The sequence below is a fragment of the Gopherus flavomarginatus genome, chromosome 8 (genome assembly GCF_025201925.1).
Source record: "Gopherus flavomarginatus isolate rGopFla2 chromosome 8, rGopFla2.mat.asm, whole genome shotgun sequence".
Classification (NCBI taxonomy): domain Eukaryota; kingdom Metazoa; phylum Chordata; order Testudines; family Testudinidae; genus Gopherus; species Gopherus flavomarginatus.
In genome coordinates, this window is record NC_066624.1 from 113,154,376 (window position 1) to 113,172,282 (window position 17,907).

General features: G+C 41.7%; 1 protein-coding gene across 5 annotated transcripts in view; it reads left to right on the plus strand.

The window, feature by feature from the left end:
* OPA1 (OPA1 mitochondrial dynamin like GTPase) overlaps nt 1-13,472 on the plus strand; it is an 86,627-nt gene extending 73,155 nt beyond the window's left edge. For all 5 annotated transcript variants that reach the window (XM_050963871.1, XM_050963874.1, XM_050963872.1 and 2 more), the window contains 2 exons: nt 8,691-8,768; nt 11,252-13,472. In XM_050963871.1, coding sequence (XP_050819828.1) covers nt 8,691-8,755 — 65 coding nt within the window. In that variant the 3' untranslated portion in view covers nt 8,756-8,768; nt 11,252-13,472. The remainder of the gene's footprint in view (nt 1-8,690; nt 8,769-11,251) is intronic.
* Nucleotides 13,473-17,907: the final 4,435 nt, after the last annotated feature.

Here is a 17,907-nt window from a genome sequence, read left to right on the forward strand (position 1 = left end):
CAAAAATGAACTGCCTGTTTTCAAGGGCTGGAAAAGTGATTTAGTGCAAAAATTGATTACGTTTTGCCAGTCGCTCTGGGCTCCAGCTAGTAAAACATCATAGTGCTGTTTTTATCTTCCTAGCTCTGTAAAGCAAGTCTTCTCCACAAATGTGATTAATACTTCTGTGTCATGATTATCCAATCTCAGTGAATATACTTTGAAGTTCAAAATTTACAGGAAATATTCATTTAACCTTGCCATATATTTGCATCTCTTGCATGGTACAGTAGATTTGAGAAACATATTTGATAACAGTAAAAGTTAGTTTTACTGTGATGTTACCTCGGTTAGCAGCTTTGTTCATTCTATGCTGGCTACCAGTAATGAAGTGGTACGCTAGCTTTTCTGCAAGCTTGCATTTTAAGCCTGTATATTTTTAATGAATCATGGATTTACTATATGAACTATTATAAATTCCATTTAAACTTCTCCAGTACTGCAGTGCTTTTATTACACTAATGAGCTAATTGTTTAAGAATCATTCACATGATTCATTCTCCTGTTCTGCCTTTTTTAAAAACTTCAGCCACTGAAGGGCTTTTGACAAACCAATATTTATAACAGTTTGACAGCAGAATGAGGAACAGCGTTTGTCTTTGTAACAGCTTGAAGAAAGGGCCTTTCCAGCACCCAGCCATGCAGTTACAATCTTGACCTCTTTCTTATGCTGGGAACATACATACAGCAGACAAGCAGCACCTCCCATGAGTTTTCTTGACCCTCTGACTGTCCATTCACTTCCCATCTGTTTTGCAGTCTTAAAGGAACAGAGGGGGCCCTCTTCTTATAAATCTGTCTTTACAGGTGATAAATGATGTTCTGTCTCTTTAAGGGCTGCCTGGGTGGTTTTTCCTTTTTTCTTAAAGTTTTAGCTTTCCTGTTGGACACATCCAGAGGAAAATATGGTATGTGAACAAGAGGAAACTGGCAAAAAAATGTGTTGAGCCAATGTCCAAGAATTTTTTAAAATTCAGTGGGACATGACCCTGCAATGATCAGTAAATTATAGTAGCTCTGAGCCTTTTGAGATTTGGGAGTTGGGAAAAGGCATGTTGATTCAAGTTTTGTAACTTGTGGTTACAGGGGTTGTTTTGGACAATCTTTAGAACACTGCCCCCACATTGTTTTAGCGAAAACTGAAGTTTTCTATGGTCCTATAGAATATGGAAGAACGTGGCATAAAGGGCTGAACCAAGAAGAGATTGTGTCACTTACCCCCTTTTATATTTGTTCAGTGTGGTTTTGTATATGTAACTGGGATAATACGCTAGTTAGCCGTAAGTTAAAATCCTACTTCCTGCAGTGGACTGTGGATCCATATTACCAGATATGAAGAGTACGATGCTGGGCATTGTAATCAATCTGACTATAGACTGGATTTTCTGCTTACTGAAGGAAAGATGATGTTTTCATAACAGCAAATCAACAATTTTCCTAAAGGAGCAGTAGCAAGCTAACTTCTTGTGTAGAAGGAATTCAGGGAAGAGAATGGAGAAAATTGACTTAGGAGGAAAGATTTAAAAGAACTAAAATATAAACGCCAGATAAAAGGAAGAACGGATCAAAACCTGCGAATATCAGAAGGGTGTAAGCCCTCAAAAAGGAGAGGAATTATTTAACAAAGTACAAGAAGCCAGAACTATAGGGGTTATACATGTTGTTTCATAGTGCCCCCTCGTCTACAAGGTGCTTCATCAATAGATGAAGTTTATAATAGAAGATAGGTCTATTATAATAGTTTATAATAGAAGATAGGTCCCTATCGTCAACAAGTTTATAATCTCAGACCCTGATCCTGCAATTTGATGTCTATAAGTGGGCTCCATTGACTTCGGTGGGGCTCTGTGCAGATCAGACTGTAGACTCAAACCCTGAATGATAGACTGATGAACAGGTGAGGATGCAGCATACACCAAAAATGGGAGGGAGGAGGGCAAGGAAGCGCAAGTGGTCACTCAGTTCAGGCATGCATATGTCATGGCTGTGCAAATATTTCCTCCTCTTTTTAAAGAATAAACTTTTTTTGTAGGTGATGGTTTGATACTGAGTAAAAGTTTCAGGCTGAAACTTTTGACAGAGAGAGCTGTTGCTCTGTGGAATAGATTCCTGCAGAGTGTTCAATGCCCCAGTTTCTTGGGTTGTTTAAAAGTAGCCTGAACAAAGAACCAGAGACCATCCTGCTGGGAGCAGTTCTGTACAGGCAAGGAAATGGACTGATGCCCATCTCCCTTTGTCTAACTTGTAAGACTGAGAGGCAGCATATCTTAGTTGCAGAGAGGACGTTAGAAGTCAGAAGATTTTCTGCCAGCCTTGTGCTCATTCCTCTAAGGCCCCAAATGAGAGAAACATCTTTACTCAGGAACACACTTACACGTACTTAAAAGCTTACCTAAACAGGGATCTAAATGTTTAATTTCTGGGCAGATGACTTTACCTCTCTGACTGAGTTTTCCTGTCTGCAAAATGGGAATACTAACCGTTTCCTACAAGACAAGGATGTTTGTGTGGATTCCTTCTTAATGTTTGTAACATCGGAAGTATTATGATTTAGTTCACTAAGTACTGACAACTCTAGTCCCTTTCCTCCAATGTAACTGTTCATCTGTAGATGAAAAGAAAAATAGTTTGTGAGGGTTTTTCCCTTCATATTTATCTCAGAGTCAGGGAACAGAGGTGTACAATAAAGAGTAAAGGCTTGTCTACCTGGGAGAAGTTTTCTAGTATATTTACAGCAGTATAACTATATCATTTTTAACTCGTCGTGTGGACGCTGTCTTATTCTGGAATAAGAGTGGTTTTTTTCAAATTTGCTTAAACCCCTTCCAAAGCAACATAAGCTTTGGAAAATGAGAAAAAATGACATATATTGCACATATGTGTATATATATATGTGTGTGTGTATGTGATACGTATATTCCCAGCCAGGAGCTGGGAATGGGTGACGGGATGGATCACTTGATGATTCCCTGTTCTGTTCATTCCTTCTGGGGCACCTGGCATTGGCCACTGTTGGAAGACAGGATACTGGGCTGGATGGACCTTTGGTCTGACCCAGTGTGGCCATTATGATGTTATGTTCTTATGACACTATTGTATTTAGTGTCCATGTGAGGCGTTAAAGTGCTGTAACTACAGCAGTTTAAATTCACACATTATCAGATAACAGTATAACTTCCCCATGTAGATAAGCTCTAGGAGGTTTCTTGAGTCCTAAATATTATCCAAGGCCAGGATGACTACCTTCTTCAGAAGCCCGTCCTGCTTCTGCCATATGGATAGTCTAGTAGAAAAAGTTTTAAACTGATACTTCGAGTTAGCTGAAGGGGAAAGGTTACCTGCAACTCCTCTTGCTACTGCACTACTTGATATAGATACATTCGTGTGTGTGTGCGTGTGTGCGTGCGCGCGCCCTGAGAAGATCCTATGTGTGTGTATGAGAAGATCCTGTATATGTGTAAGTTTTTTGGATATAATTCGTAGATCTGTCTTCAAGTTGCATTTCTCCATCTAGGAGTTTGTGGCACACCTCAACGTAGCATCTAAGCACCTATTATTCTGAAAAGGCAATCTCATTGCCAGTGATGTATAGCTGTGTTGCTTTTAATGTTAGATTAAGGCAGAAGTGAGCCTATATTTAGTCAAATGTATGTATTTTGAGAAACTAAACAGAAATATGGATTTATATCATCAAAGAGAAGAATTAGTAAACAGGACATCTTTGTCTACAGGGCTACCTCTGTGAAAAATTTCTAGCCTTTGAGGAAACTTTTACACCATTTGTTTTCAGTCATGACAGAAATGTCTTGCATTGGAAAGCTAAATTCCTCTTTTAGAAAAAGTAATTTGATTATAAAGCTGATTATTTTTCTTACTCTTACAGCATTATATGTAAAGTTTCTTTCTGTTTTATTGCTTTAAGTTATTCACCCCTACCTCATCAGCTGTGCTTGGAAGGTAACTGGCTTCAATTTTAACAGCACTGCTATTGCACTCAATGCAATGCTTTTCCGGGTGAGGCACGTTAATAATGTAGCTATAAAGTTGGGACCAGTAAGTAGACAATTTGTCTTTATGAGACTGAATATTTTTGGGGTTTTTTTCTCCTTCCTAAATTGATGTTAACAGCAAAAGTAAACCTTATCCTTGGCTGGGTCTTTCTGTATTCACTGTGAATTCAGATCCTAATTACAGATCAATTAGTCTGGTTTTGAGCCTTTTAGAGTCTGTGTCAGAGGATTAATGAAATGAAAATGAGTGGGCAGCGGTATCATTTCATGTGGAGATAGAAGGAACAAGCATGAATGGGTCTCTGAAGCCGTCTGAATAAAGAATTTCTTCATTCTGTGTCAGTGGAGGTTTATGGGATATTGGGAAAGGATTATGGGAATATTCATGACCAGATCAGGAGACATAATGAATTGATGTATGGAACAGCTCATCTTTTAGGTAAACATTGGGTAAATGGAAAGTAGAATGGGCATTCATTGCCTGTAGGCCTGTGTGTTTCATTGTTCCAAAGCTAGAAACAAGGGGTTTGTTATAGTTTTCCCGCACTGGTTTCGCTTACGTTTTGATCACTGTTTAACAGGTGGTGTAAGAATCATGCATTCATAACTCCAAATCTGTATTAAAAGTATCAGAGTTATGAGCAACGCTATAAATATAAACTTCAGAAGTAAATTAGAACTGTAGTATTTGGAAATCTGATGTGATATTGGAGCATTGGATAGTAACTCAGGAGAAAGTTCAGTGTGTGAGAGAAATACATACTTGTTAGCAGGTTAAAAGTTTATCTCGTAGTCTGTGGGTTATTTTTACTTAGAATAATGTAATATTGCAACAAAAATGTCCTCCATATGTCATAGGCATCTCCTTAATGTATACTCGTATGAAGAAGTGTCCTGGTTTGAAACCCAAAGATACGATTGGGTTTTTGAGAGAGTATTCATTTGCAATATTAAATGTATTGAAATTGTGCTGTTTCATTGGAGATGGGCTTAAGCCAAGAAGCTTGGACCCAGATCTGGAGCAGAACCCCTGGAAAATGGTCTGTGTGTGTGTGTGTCTGTGTGTGTTGGGGAAGGGGTGAATATTAATCTATCTCACAGCAAAGTGTGTTGGATCCAGAAGCAAACTTCCCCAAAATTTGACGCAGTTAACATCTATAGTTTCTGTTTGGATCAATTATAGTTACCGTCCTGTTGTTTTGAATTTAAATGATATGAAGTACTGACAAACTTACCGTAAAGTATTCAGTCACTGCACTAGGTTGCTCATCAAAATAAGTATCTCCAAGAATTTAAAATGACCACCTTACTAATCACGGTTGTGTGAATACGCCTTCTGCCATTATGCTCAAAAAAAAGCAAACTAAATAGCAGGGTACTATTTCTGTGTGCTGCATTGTGGATTTTAGAAAGAAATACGTTTTACCTGTTGATTAGTGTCTGTGTCAGTGCAATAAGTTGTATTCCTACTGCAAATACAAAGCTTCATATGACTCTATTATAATTTCTTGACAGACTTTTTAACTGTTTTATTCCAAAGTTACTTGAAGACCTCGTAATTATTACAGTTAAGGAGTTACTTCAATTCTATCCAGGTATAAAAACTAATAAAGTGCTTATGATAACGATGGAGGCAACTTTATTATGTCTGTTCTCTAAACATACACAACTGATGGACTACATTCTGGTGGAATAACCATTGGCTATCCTGTTACTTTAACATGCCTTGATTGAAAAATTAAAGTAGGTGTTGTTGGCACACACCGACAACCCCCCCCCCTTTTTTTTTTAAGTGTAAACTCATAAATTATGGATTTGGTTGATGTGAATTTCTAGCACTGGACTATTTCACTAACCAAGGGTTGAGCAGGAATAATATTTGCATTTAATGTTGTTAAATCTGTCTGCTTTCAATCAGACTAATAGCTTGATCAATATAAAAATCATATTTGAGGAAAGAATGTTGGACTGAATAAAGCAATCCAAACCAAAAATAAATAGTTCAGAATTACATTACTCCCCAAGGTAAGATGTATATATCATAATAACAAAAATAATTGTGACACGTTTGTCAAATATAATGCGAAATTAGCCTTTGAAAGATATATGGGTTGTGCGGCGCTCCCTCTCACCCCCGCAGAAACAAAAAAACAATCTTTAACCAGTTTTGAATCCAGCAGCAGCATGTCGTCTTTAGCAACATGGCTTTACTGAGGGCTCATCTCTGTTATATTTTAAGTCTTGGGATGAAATCCTGATCCTACTGGAGTCAATGGGACTTGTGCTATTGACTTTAGTGGGACCAGGAATTTACCCTTTGTCCATATCTGCAAGACTAGAAATTATCCGGACCCAGAATAGCTAAAAAAACTGTCTCAAACTTCAAGACTTTGGCTGCCCTGAATAGCTGTACTCCTGAGGAATGCATATGAATGCACTCAGATTAACAAAACAAACATACATATCATTTTCCAGGCAGGGAGTGGGGGGATTGGAGAGGAAGCTGCACTTGAAAAGCATACATCTCATTATTTAATTTTTAGCTTTGGAAAACATTCAGACACCACAGAGATGAACATGGTCTAGGTCGAGTATAGACTAAGATAGCCCGATGTCTTTAATGAAATGCTTCTGGTATTTTTAGCCCAGTGTAGGGTCGCCAGGAACACAGGTCAGCACACACTATCACTAAGTTCGCTCCGGTGTACAGATCCTTTCTTTGCTCATTAGAATGCCCCATGACAAAGATGGTCAGGAGACTAAACTGCATCTGGCCTTCAGAAGGGTGGTCCAGCCAACTTGAGTTGAGGTCATGGACAGACCGATGCAAGAGCTGCCTGCCCATGCCTGGCATGTGGACAGTAAAGTCAAATTCCTGTTTCTGCCAAGCTGTTAACAAAACACCAAGAAACCCTGAAATAAAGTTGACTGCCTTGTTTCACTGTATCTGGTTCAAATGCTAGCCAATTAATGTTAACAGCGTTTTTTTAGTTGCAGAATTTTTCTTTATTATTAAAGTATATTTTATATCGCTTTTAAAAATCTGGTCTGCTGAAATGTCCTTTTTATCCTAAAAAGATGAATTTATTCTTGTTTCTGAAACACACTTTAGTGTAAAGCATAAGGATTTTGTCATTTCATTGTTAGATGAAACAATTATTTCTCCTAGCTACCTCCTACGAACACTCCCTTGGGTGATCACATTTGGTGATTGCTCCAGCTGCGTACATGTCCCGTTCAATCACGGCTAGAGTGTACTTTGGTTTTTTAAATGTAATAAGTAGCCACGAAAACTAATGGAAGATAACCACAAGCGTCCCTTATAACCTCACAAAGGGAATCTGGGGCTTTGTCCCAGATAATATGCTTAGCTTGCTAAAACTAGATTTGAACGTTTGCACACACATTGTACCTTTTATTAGGCTGAACACTTGATTTCCGGATTCGAAGTACAGTGATCCACTTCTTCCCTTTCCTTCACGCACTTTAAAAGGAGTAACTGGCTCTGCATAGGTTTACAACAGGGGTTCTCAAACTGGGGGTCATGAGCTGTCAGCGTCTACCCCCAAACCGCACTTTGCTTCCAGCATTTATAATAGTGTTAAATATATATTTTTAAAAGTGTCTTTTTAACGTATAAGGGGGATCACACTCAGAGGCTTGCTGTGTGAAAGGAGTCACCAGTACAGAAGTTTGAGAACCACTGGTTTACAAGAAGCAGCTTCAAGCAGGGGCAGAAAAACATGCAGGCTTTTCAATCCCATTAGGTTTTTAAGTCGGTTCTGTAAGTCACTGCAGTCTACATATAACATGTAGACACTCCAAGATCTTGAGGGGGAGAGAGAGACACAGTGATGGTAAAAAATTAAGGGTTTGGAGTTTTTTTAACAATCCTACTGACATTTTGTTTTCAGTAACTGCACGTAGGTTTGTCCTGTGAGTGATTTTGCTAATGGGGAAAATGATTCCAGATTTAGAGGTTTTGTGGAATGTAATTCTGACTTCATCCTTTTGGTCAGTGCTAAGATGCAAGGGACCAAGACTAGATATATCATTGAATATTCAACTCAGATAGGATTCTTCACTCCAAGCACACTCTCTTTTGTACCAGGTGTGTTGCATGTTGAGGTCTGATTGCTTGCAATTCTACCCGTTAAGTCGCTAGCTTTTAACTGTTTCTTGAATGATAAATGGTGTTTGTGCTACTAATGTGGAGAATAATATTGGGCTAAAAGAGAGAGGGATTAGTGCACTTTACTTAATGGGTAACAACTCCCACTGTATAACAGTAGGTGCACAGTCGACTTGATGTATGTGAACCAGTGGAAATCTAAGCTTTTCAAAACATAGCTATTTCAGTATCAGATTGCTTTGTTGCATTTTGGAATTATTAAATTAGCATTTATGGTAAAAAGGTATCTAATTGGAAAAGTTCTTTAAAGAAAAAACAGCCTTAATAGAGAGTCTGTTAATTTTTGTCTGATGCAGGAACTGTTCACAAAGGCATTCAGTGCATCAAACATTTAGGATAATGATTGCTTACAGAATTGGTTTTTGCTCTGCTTTATAGTTGAGTTTTTTTGTATCTATCCTCAATAAAATAGCTAGAAATTTGAGTTGCAATCTTTTTAATCTTTCTAGAAAAAGTTCGGGAAATCCAGGAAAAACTTGAAGCCTTCATTGAAGCCCTCCATCAGGAGAAGTAGATTGTTCAAGCAGGTACAATGTTCTTACAGTCCTATACACACGCAGCAACCCATCACACACAATGCTGAAGGAATTGTTTCCTGAAAATCCATTTCATTTTACAGCTTTCCCTTGCTTCTGCTTTTAGGTTATAGAGACAAGGTGGATGAGGTAATATATCTTTTATTGAACCAACTTCTGTTGGTGAGAGCGACAAGCTTTCGAGCCACATAGAGCTCTTCTTCAGATCTGGGAAACATACTCAGAATGTCACAGCAAAATGCAAGGTAGAAAAGATTGTTTAGCATAAGGAGTTAACACACATTGTAGTGGACCATTCAAGGTACAGTGGCCAGTCATGGAACAAAAAGAGAGGGTTAGTGGGTTACAGATTGTTGTAATAAGCCATAAATCCAGTATCTCTGTTCAGGCCATGATTTTTGGCATCTTGCAGAGTAATTAATTTAAGCTTCTGGGCTCGTTGTTTCAAAATGTTATGCAGGTTTCCTTTGAGGATGAGGACTGAGAGGTCAGATATAGAGTGATCACTTTGTGAAAAGTGTTCACCTGTGGGTGATAGGGTGTTTTTGTCTTTTATCATTTTCCTGTTTGAGTTCATTCAAGGGCATAGTGATTGTCTAGTTTCACCCACATCCTTGTTATTGGGACATTTAGTGCACTGGATGAGGTACACCATGTGTTGATGGGCACGTGCAGGATCTATGGATCTTGAAAGTTGTGTTGTGGGGAGTGTTGATCAGTGTAGCAGTAGAGATATAACTACAGGTCTTGTATCTGTTATTCTGGCGGGGTCTGACGCCACTTTGAGTTGTGGTGTCCTGGTCTGTAGGAAGCTTGCTTCTGATGAGTATGGAGAGGTTGGGGGGTTGTTTGAAGGCCAGAAGTAGAGGTTCAAGAAAATCAAGTATGGGTTGTAGTTGTTGATACCTTGTATGGGTTCCAGTATGGGATAGTAGGGGACAACTAGGGATGTGAGGTTGGAGGAGGTTTTATTTCTGTATTAAAGCAGGTTCTCTTGGGGTATTTGGGTGGGTGATATGATCTACTACTCTTGTGGTATGTTCTTGCTTGCTGAAGGCGGTTTTAAATATGTTAAGGTGTATATCTCAGACTTTCTTCTTAGAGCATCTTGTGTGTTATCTGAGTGCCTGGCTGTAGATAGCCTAGTTCTTGGTGTGTTTGAGGTGGTTACTGGATCTATGAGGGCAGATATGGTGATCCGTGGGTTTCTTGTATATAGTTGTCTGCAGGGTTCCATTGTTGAAGCTGATTGTGGTGTCCAGGAAGTTGATGCTCATATGGAAGTGGTCCAGAGAAAGGTTAATGGATGGGTGGTGGTAGTTGTTGAAGTTGTGGTGGAAATCTATGACGGAGTTTAAGCAGTATGTTCAGAAGATGAAAATATCGATGTGTCTCAGGTATATCATTTGGTGTCAAGGTGGCCCATGAAGAGGTTGGCGTATTGGAAGCCATCCTAATACCCATGGTTTGGACAAAATATTTGTTGTGGAATGTGAAATTGTTATGAGTGAAGAGGAAATGAATGAGTTTGGCAATGTTAGGAGTGGATATGAGAGAGTTGTCCATTGTCCTGTAAATATTTGAGGCAGGCAGTCATGCTGTCATTGTGAGGGATGTTGGTGTATAGGGAAGTGACATCCATGGTGGTGAGGATGGTGTTCTGAGGGAGCCTGTTAATGTTGTGGTGTTTGTGAAGAAAGTTGATTGTACCCTGAAAGAAGCTGGCCCTTTGTGTGGTGAGTGGTTTGAGGTTGATTTGTATGAGTCCCAATATTCCTTCAGTAAGAGTGCCCTGGCCAGGTATGATTGGTCTGCCTAGATTCCCTTGTATGTAGAAGGTATGTGGGGAATGAGTTTGTGGAGTTTGTTTTGGAGGTGTTTGAGGAAGGATTTGATGATACCCTTAAGTTCCTGGGTAAACTGTGGTGTGGGGTCATCTTAAGTTCTTTATAGTAGTTGGAGAATTTTTGCTGCGATACTGAGAGTTCCTTTCCCAGACCTGAAGAAGAGCTCTGTGTGGCTCGAAACCTTGTCTCTCTCATGAACAGAAGTTGGTCTAATGAAAGATATTGCTTCCCCCACCTGGTCGCTCTCATATCCTGGGACCGACACAGCTACAACTCCATTCTCTAGGTTAGTTATTCAGGTCTCATGAAACAGTTCTAAGATACACTTTGAGTGCACAGTTTGTATCAACGTTAAAATGTGAGATCAGTTATAGCCCATTGTAATCAAAATGTGACAATACCTCTGTTTTTGTAAAGTATTTTGAGATCCTTGTTTGAAAAGTGCTAGATAGTGCACATGAAAATTATTATTGTCAGCACTCAGATCTGAGTGTCATTTTCAGATTTCATTCATGTCCATCATCTAATTCCTGTGTTAATAATCAGAGTATATAAGGCATTATGACTGAGCTGTATAATATGATTGCATCTGTTGTTAATTACATTCATTGCCTTTTTATATTTCAGCTGAATTTTTACCATAAGAATGCAGGCCCTTCCCAAAATGCATTGCACAAAGAAGACAGAATGAACTGGCTTTGCTGTCCCATTCTTCTTCCCGTCGTACCTTTTTGAAGCATCCTGTGATGTCAAAGGGGTGAGGAAAGTAATTTCTCACATGACCTCCCATTTGTATTTTTGAAGCAAGACAAACATGACAGCAGAATCCAGTTTTTGTTGTGTTGAAATGACAAGATGAGGGAATGCCAGAGTTGTCCAATTAAATTCTGTTCCTGAGAGGATGAAGAGACTTTTGTTTCTTGGCTGTGGTCTAGTATGGCAGGACTGGAGCAGATTCATAAAGTGGTTTTATCCAGTGTCAGTTTCTTGCCTGCAAATAATCCTGGGAGTTTGAAATAAAGATGTATCATTTGTACATACATGATTTAACACCCTTCTAACTAATATTGGTTGTATCTCTATACAGTATGTTGAAGCATCCTCAATCGCTAGGGTACACCTCTAATACACTGTGGTGAGAAGGGAGATCTGAGAGAGAGAGAGAGAGAGGCTTTACTTAAGCACTTGAGCTATTGTCATCAAAAGAATTCTGCCAGTTCCTTTCATTTGAAAAGTACAGGCTGTCATTCATTGTCTCCTTAAAAAGTTTGGCTCAGGAAATAATGTCAACAGCTGCTCATTTTATGGCTACTTTCCTAGTAGATGATGATACTCTGAATCATAGCCAATCACATTTCATTTTGGGAGTTGCCTGGACACTAACTGGATTTCCTGTTAACTTTCCCCATGTCCTGTTGGAATGTAAGCTAATTATGTGTGTGGGTCATACAGAAAAATAATATAACAATGTAACTCACTTTGTTTGACCCTCTCAAATAAACATTTCAGAAAAAAAGATCAAAAACAGATTTTTTTATATATATATTTTCTTTTTACTGGGGACTTTAAGGCCAAAATTGCTTTAAAGTAGTGTAATGCACAAGATCCCTTCATAGCCACTTGCTTTGTGTCGTTTAGACTGATATAGCTGTTCAGTGGTGGTCATTTCCTTCAGTCTCTCAGATTGCCCCCAGCGCAGTCTGCAAGTGACATACCAGAGCTTGGTGGATTAAACCAATATTCACCAATTCTTTGAGGTATCACATAGAATTTTGCTTACTTGATTTTACTTGTTTTCTCTGTTATCCCATCTGCCAGTTATACATTTTGTATAATATAAGCCCCAAATAAATGAACATCATCTTTTTTTACATATCTCGACTTAGCTACTATTGCTGTTAAAGTTGTCAGTGAGACAGATTTAAGAAAATTGTCTAAATACAATTTCACAGATGTCCAGTGACTTTTTAAAGCCTCTTTTTATTTTTCTTCTGACGCTCTTGATACAAGTGAAGTAATCCAGCTAGAATTGACAAATGGTGCTGAATACTTGAATACTGCCCTGGAAGAGGATGTTAGACAGCTTCAAAACAGTTCCTTGTGCAATTATCCCAAAGTGTAGGTTAGGAAATTGACATAGGCTTGTGTTCTTCCCTCTGAAAGAGGCAAATGATTTGAATTACTGGTAATTGAGAATAAGAAAGAATCAGTATGTAAGAACATTTATCATTTTGCTTCTGACACAAAGAGCAACACTAGAAGTGAAACAGGAAACCCTTAACATTTGATAATCAAAAATAAGACTTTAGGCACCATTGTGTAAAAAAACTAAAGTGTAGTTTTGCATACTGTGGTGCTTAAAATTAAACGTGGCAAGATAATCTAACAGATTGAGCACTGGGGCTTCTTTTTTCTTAAAGCCAACCGATTACAGGAAAAGGAGTGCATTTTAAAAAAGTAAATTGGTTTATATGATCTTTTGGCACAGACTGTGGGTAACTTCAGAAGTTTAAGTTGTTTCCACAACAGTGAAGGAAAGCAGATTCCATAGAGTGTATATCACATGAATGAGTCTACTTGTATAAAATCCCTCTCTGTACAAAAAATCTTTTTGCGTTTACTTGACATGATCACTGTTTAAAATCTCTGTGTAGTGTAAATGTTGCAAAATGTCACATCCAGTGGTCCCATATGCACCTTTTTTTCAGCATGGTATCTACAGTCTTTGGTTATAATTTCTCTATTGCTGATCTGCGTCTTGGCATGGTGTGTTCCTTGAGAGCTAGTATTTATTGAATGCAGATGTAATTGAAGGGAAAATAATAAAATTCAGGCTTTGAACACTAAATGTTCATGTCGTATGCACAGTTTAAAAGTTACTCAACCTCCTTGTGGCTCTGTTTCTGCATCTGCAAAATAATGATAAAGGTACCCCACCTTTTTAATGTGCTTTGAGATCTAGGAACATGGAGCATTATGCAACTGCTGAATATAGCGACTCTTTTAATATATAAATAACACCCTTTGGATCTGTTTTTTATCAGATTTTCCTGAAAAATTCCTGGATTTTGAAAAAGCCAGGATTTGGGTTTGACCAGTTTTAACTTGCATTCTACCCCCTCAAAGAATCCCCACTGGATGGCACAGCACATCTGCGGAGAGGAGGGTAAAGGCTGTTTGGTGGCTGCTGCCGTGGAGAGGGAGAGGAAGACCGGCAGGGAGCTGGGTCCCGGGAGCTGAGAGGGACTCCCTGCCTATCTTGCTCCCCAGAGTTGGGCAGGGAGCCAGGTGACCACCCCCATCTGCTCTACCTGCCGAAGAGAGCCCCCTCCTGACTTTCAGCATGGCCCCATGCACAGTGGCAGGGAGCTGGGTCCTGGCCGCCAAGAATGCTTGACAGCTGCAGAGCCAGGCCCACAGTGGAAGGATCCCCTCACCTCTCTCGTCCTCTGGCACCTCCCTTTTGTTTTTTTACTGATTTTCACCTGTTTTTTAATGTTTTTATGCATACTGATAAATTCCCAGGATATTGTAAATAAAATAAAAACAAAATCCAATGGGCCTTATATATAAACTACAGTATTTCTCTGTTAGTGTTAATATAGCACTATATGTAGGCGTTGTGCTTTACAGGTAAACAAGACATGGTCCCTGCTTGAGAAGCTTATCAGCTCTCTCCTGTTTTGGTAGTGCATAGATCTTTTTCTCCGTGTAAGTGAAATTCTCTCAGGCTGTTACACCAGACTTGAATGTTTGTTAGGTTCTCTTATACCACACAGATGTTCAGTAAGACAGTGGAATTGGGAATTATGATGAAATGGAAGTCAACTTATTAACAGGTGCATTCTGGAGTGCTAACTCATGCCTTGCAGATTCAGGAAAATGTTACAAAAGCAATAAAAAAAAAATAAAAAGTAAAACTGATATTAAAGATGTTGCCTACCTGTTTTGCAAAGCCTAAGTAGACACAGAAATACCAGTACCAATAAAAGGTTACATCTTTTACTATTTTGATTTAATGTCCGGCTTCTAGTAACTAAAAATTCTTCGAGTGCTTGCTCATGTTGATTCCATTCTAAGTATATACGTGCCCACGTGCGCATGGTTGTCGGAGTGTTTTGCCTTAGAGGTATCCGGAGGGTCAGCAGTGACACCCCCTTGAGTGCCATGCTCATGTGTTGGTATATCAGGCACTGCCAGCCCTGTGCCCCCTCAGTTCCTTCTTACCGCAACGGTCAGCAGGCAGACTCAGGTGTCGACGGCCCCACCGTGGTCACTGGAAGGGGATTCCTCTGGCATTGAAGGGCAGTTCAACCCCTCGCCCAGACCCCATCGTCGCAATTGGGCACCTGAGTCCACGTCGACAAAGGCGCTGCCTTGGCAGCATGGGCCAGTGGCCTTATTGGAGTGCATGGGGCGTGCTGGTCATGACGATGCCCCCTTCACACCGCTCATCTGCCACTGCCTCGCAGCAACATTTGGCACCAGCAGCACCTGGCTTGGTGCATGAAGCACACTCAGAGGTGGAGGTAGAGGAGACTGCACCCACCCCTAAACCTCCCTCCGTTACAGTGGACAATGCCCCAAGGCCTGCCCCGGTGGTACAGTCATCATCTTCGCCCCCGGACGAGGTGGTCGCAGGACCCTCGAGGGCTAGTCTGCCAGACGATTTTAAAGAACACTAGGCCCTGCTTTGACGGGTGGCCAAAAACTTGGGCCTAGAGGTGGAGGAGATGGCCGAGCAGGCAGACACCATGTTCAACGTCCTCTCAAGCTCTACCGCACTCATATCACACTACCAGTGCAAGACAGAGTCCTCAAAATTGTCAAGGCCCTCTGGCATACCCTGTCGTCCATCCCTCCCACCTTCAAAAGGGGCGAAAAGAAGTACTTAGTCCTGGCCAAAGGGTGCCAGTATCTTTATACTGACCCTTCTCCAGGCTCGCTGGTTGTCTCTGCGGCCAATGAAAAAGACAAGCTGGGGCGCGCCAGCTCAACTCCTAAAAACAGAGAGGCCAAAAGACTTGAATACATTTTCCTCTCAAACAAGTCAACTGCCAGCCTGCAATTCTGGGTGGCAAACCATCAGGTAGATAGGATTTTAACTTGTGAGACTCCCTCCATAAGTTCAAGAAGTCCTTCCCACAGGATTTGCCACCCGGTGGAGGAGGGTACCACAGCCGCTAGGTGCTCCCTCCAAATGACATGGGACTTGGCTGACTCGGCAGCTAGGGTTGTCGCATTGGCGGTGGTTATGAAGCGCAGCTCCTGGCTTTAGACTGCCAGCCTCTCACAAGAGATGCAGACCTCGATCCAAGACCTTCCATTCGATGGGAGCGGTCTTTTTTTGGAGCAGACTGATGTGCGGCTGCATGGGCTAAAGGACATTCGGGCCACCCTTCACTCACTGAGCATGCATACTCCGCAGTCTGCATGGAAGCCGTTTTGGCTGCCCTCACCGCTAAGGCCTTGGCTGCCTCATCTGGGGTCTGCAAGCAGAAGAGATAGGGACATAAGTTTCAACTGCTGCTGCCCTTCCTGCTGCTGCTCACCTGCGCAGTGCAGCCCGGCCCGGCAAAGAATCCCGGAGGCCAGACGTGCTGATTTTGAGGGTGCACTGGAGAGCAACACCCCAATCAACTCCCAGGATCCACCCCGTTCTTTCTTCAGCCCTACCATTCGGCCTGGTCATGGGTCACCTCGGACTGCTGGGTGCTGGAGATAGTGTCACAAGGGTACACCCTGCAGTTTTCAGCTGCATCTTCCTCTCACCTCCTCTCTTCCCCATCCTTCTTCAGGGACTCTTCTCACAAGCAACTCCTCGCTCAAGAGGTTGAGAACCTGCTGCACCTGGGGGCAGTGGAGGAGGGCCCTGAGGACATGACAGGAAAGGGGTTCTACTTCCATTATTTTCTAATCCTGAAAGTAAAAGGGGGCCTCAGACCCATTCTGAACCTGCAACACCTCAAGGAGTATCTCAAGAAGTTGAAGTTTTGCATGGTCTTCCTGGCCTCCATCAGCCCCTCCCTGAATCCGGGAGACTGGTACGCTGCCCTTGACTTGAAGGACGTTTATTTCCATATTCCAAGGTCACAGATGTTTCCTCCATTTCATAGTGGGCGGACGCCATTTCCAGTTCACGGCACTCGCCTTTGGCCTCTCATTGGCCCCAAGGGTCTTCACAAAATGCATGGCGCCAGTGGCCTCTTAGCTGAGATGTCGAGGGGTCTGGGTCTTCCTGTGTCTCAATAATTGGCTCATCAAGGGCAGGTCTCGGGAACAAGTGTAGAGAAGCCTCTATCTGGTGCATTCCATCTGCCGCGACCTGGACCTGCTGATAAATGAGAAAAAATCCACCTTAAAACCAGTCCGACAAGTAGAGTTCATTGGGGCGGTTCTTGACTCCACGCAAGTCAGAGCCTTCCTTCCAAAGGCATGTTTTCAGACCCGATTTCCCATGTGAAGAACTGCCTGATCACCATGGCTCACACCTGCTTGCAGGTGTTGGGCCACATGTACATACGTGGTCAGCCATGCCTGGCTTCTTCTCCAGCCTCTGCAAGTGTGGCTGGAGTCGGTTTACATCCTCAACAGGCATAACCTAGACCAGGTAGTCAGGGTGCCGGATCATCTCTGCAATGGTGGATGAACCCTAGGTCGGTGTTGCAGGGAGTTCCCTTCGTGGCCCTGACCCCATCACTGACCCTGGTCTGTGATGCTTCAGACCTGGGCAAGCTCAGCACACAAGGCCGCTGGCTGCGAGACGATCTGGCCCTCCATATCAACGCCAGGGAGCTCAGAGCAGTTCGCTGGCCTGCCAGGCTTTCTTGCCCCACCTGAGGTGCAGGTCCTTACAGACAATACTGTCGTGATGTATTACATCGACAGGCAGGGCGGAGGCAGGTCTTCGGCCCTTTGCCAAAAAGCTCTCCGCCTTTGGGACTTTTGTGTGCAGCATGCCATTCATCTGGTAGCCGCACATCTGCCCAGGATCAGGAACATGTTTGCAGATCGCCTCAGCAGGACCTTCTCGTCTCGCCATGAGTCATCACTCCATCTGGAGGTAGTCAGTATGATCTTCCAGAAGAGGGGGACACCCCAGGTGGACTTGTTCACGTCCTGTGACCATGAAATTCCACATGTTCTGTTCACTCTGGGGGATGCATAGGGGCTCCCTGTCAGAGGCTTTCCTGCTCCCATGGTCAGGGCCTCTGATATGTGCCTTCCCATCACTTTCATTGATCCACAGAGTCCTTGTGAAGATCAAACAGGGCAGGGCGAAG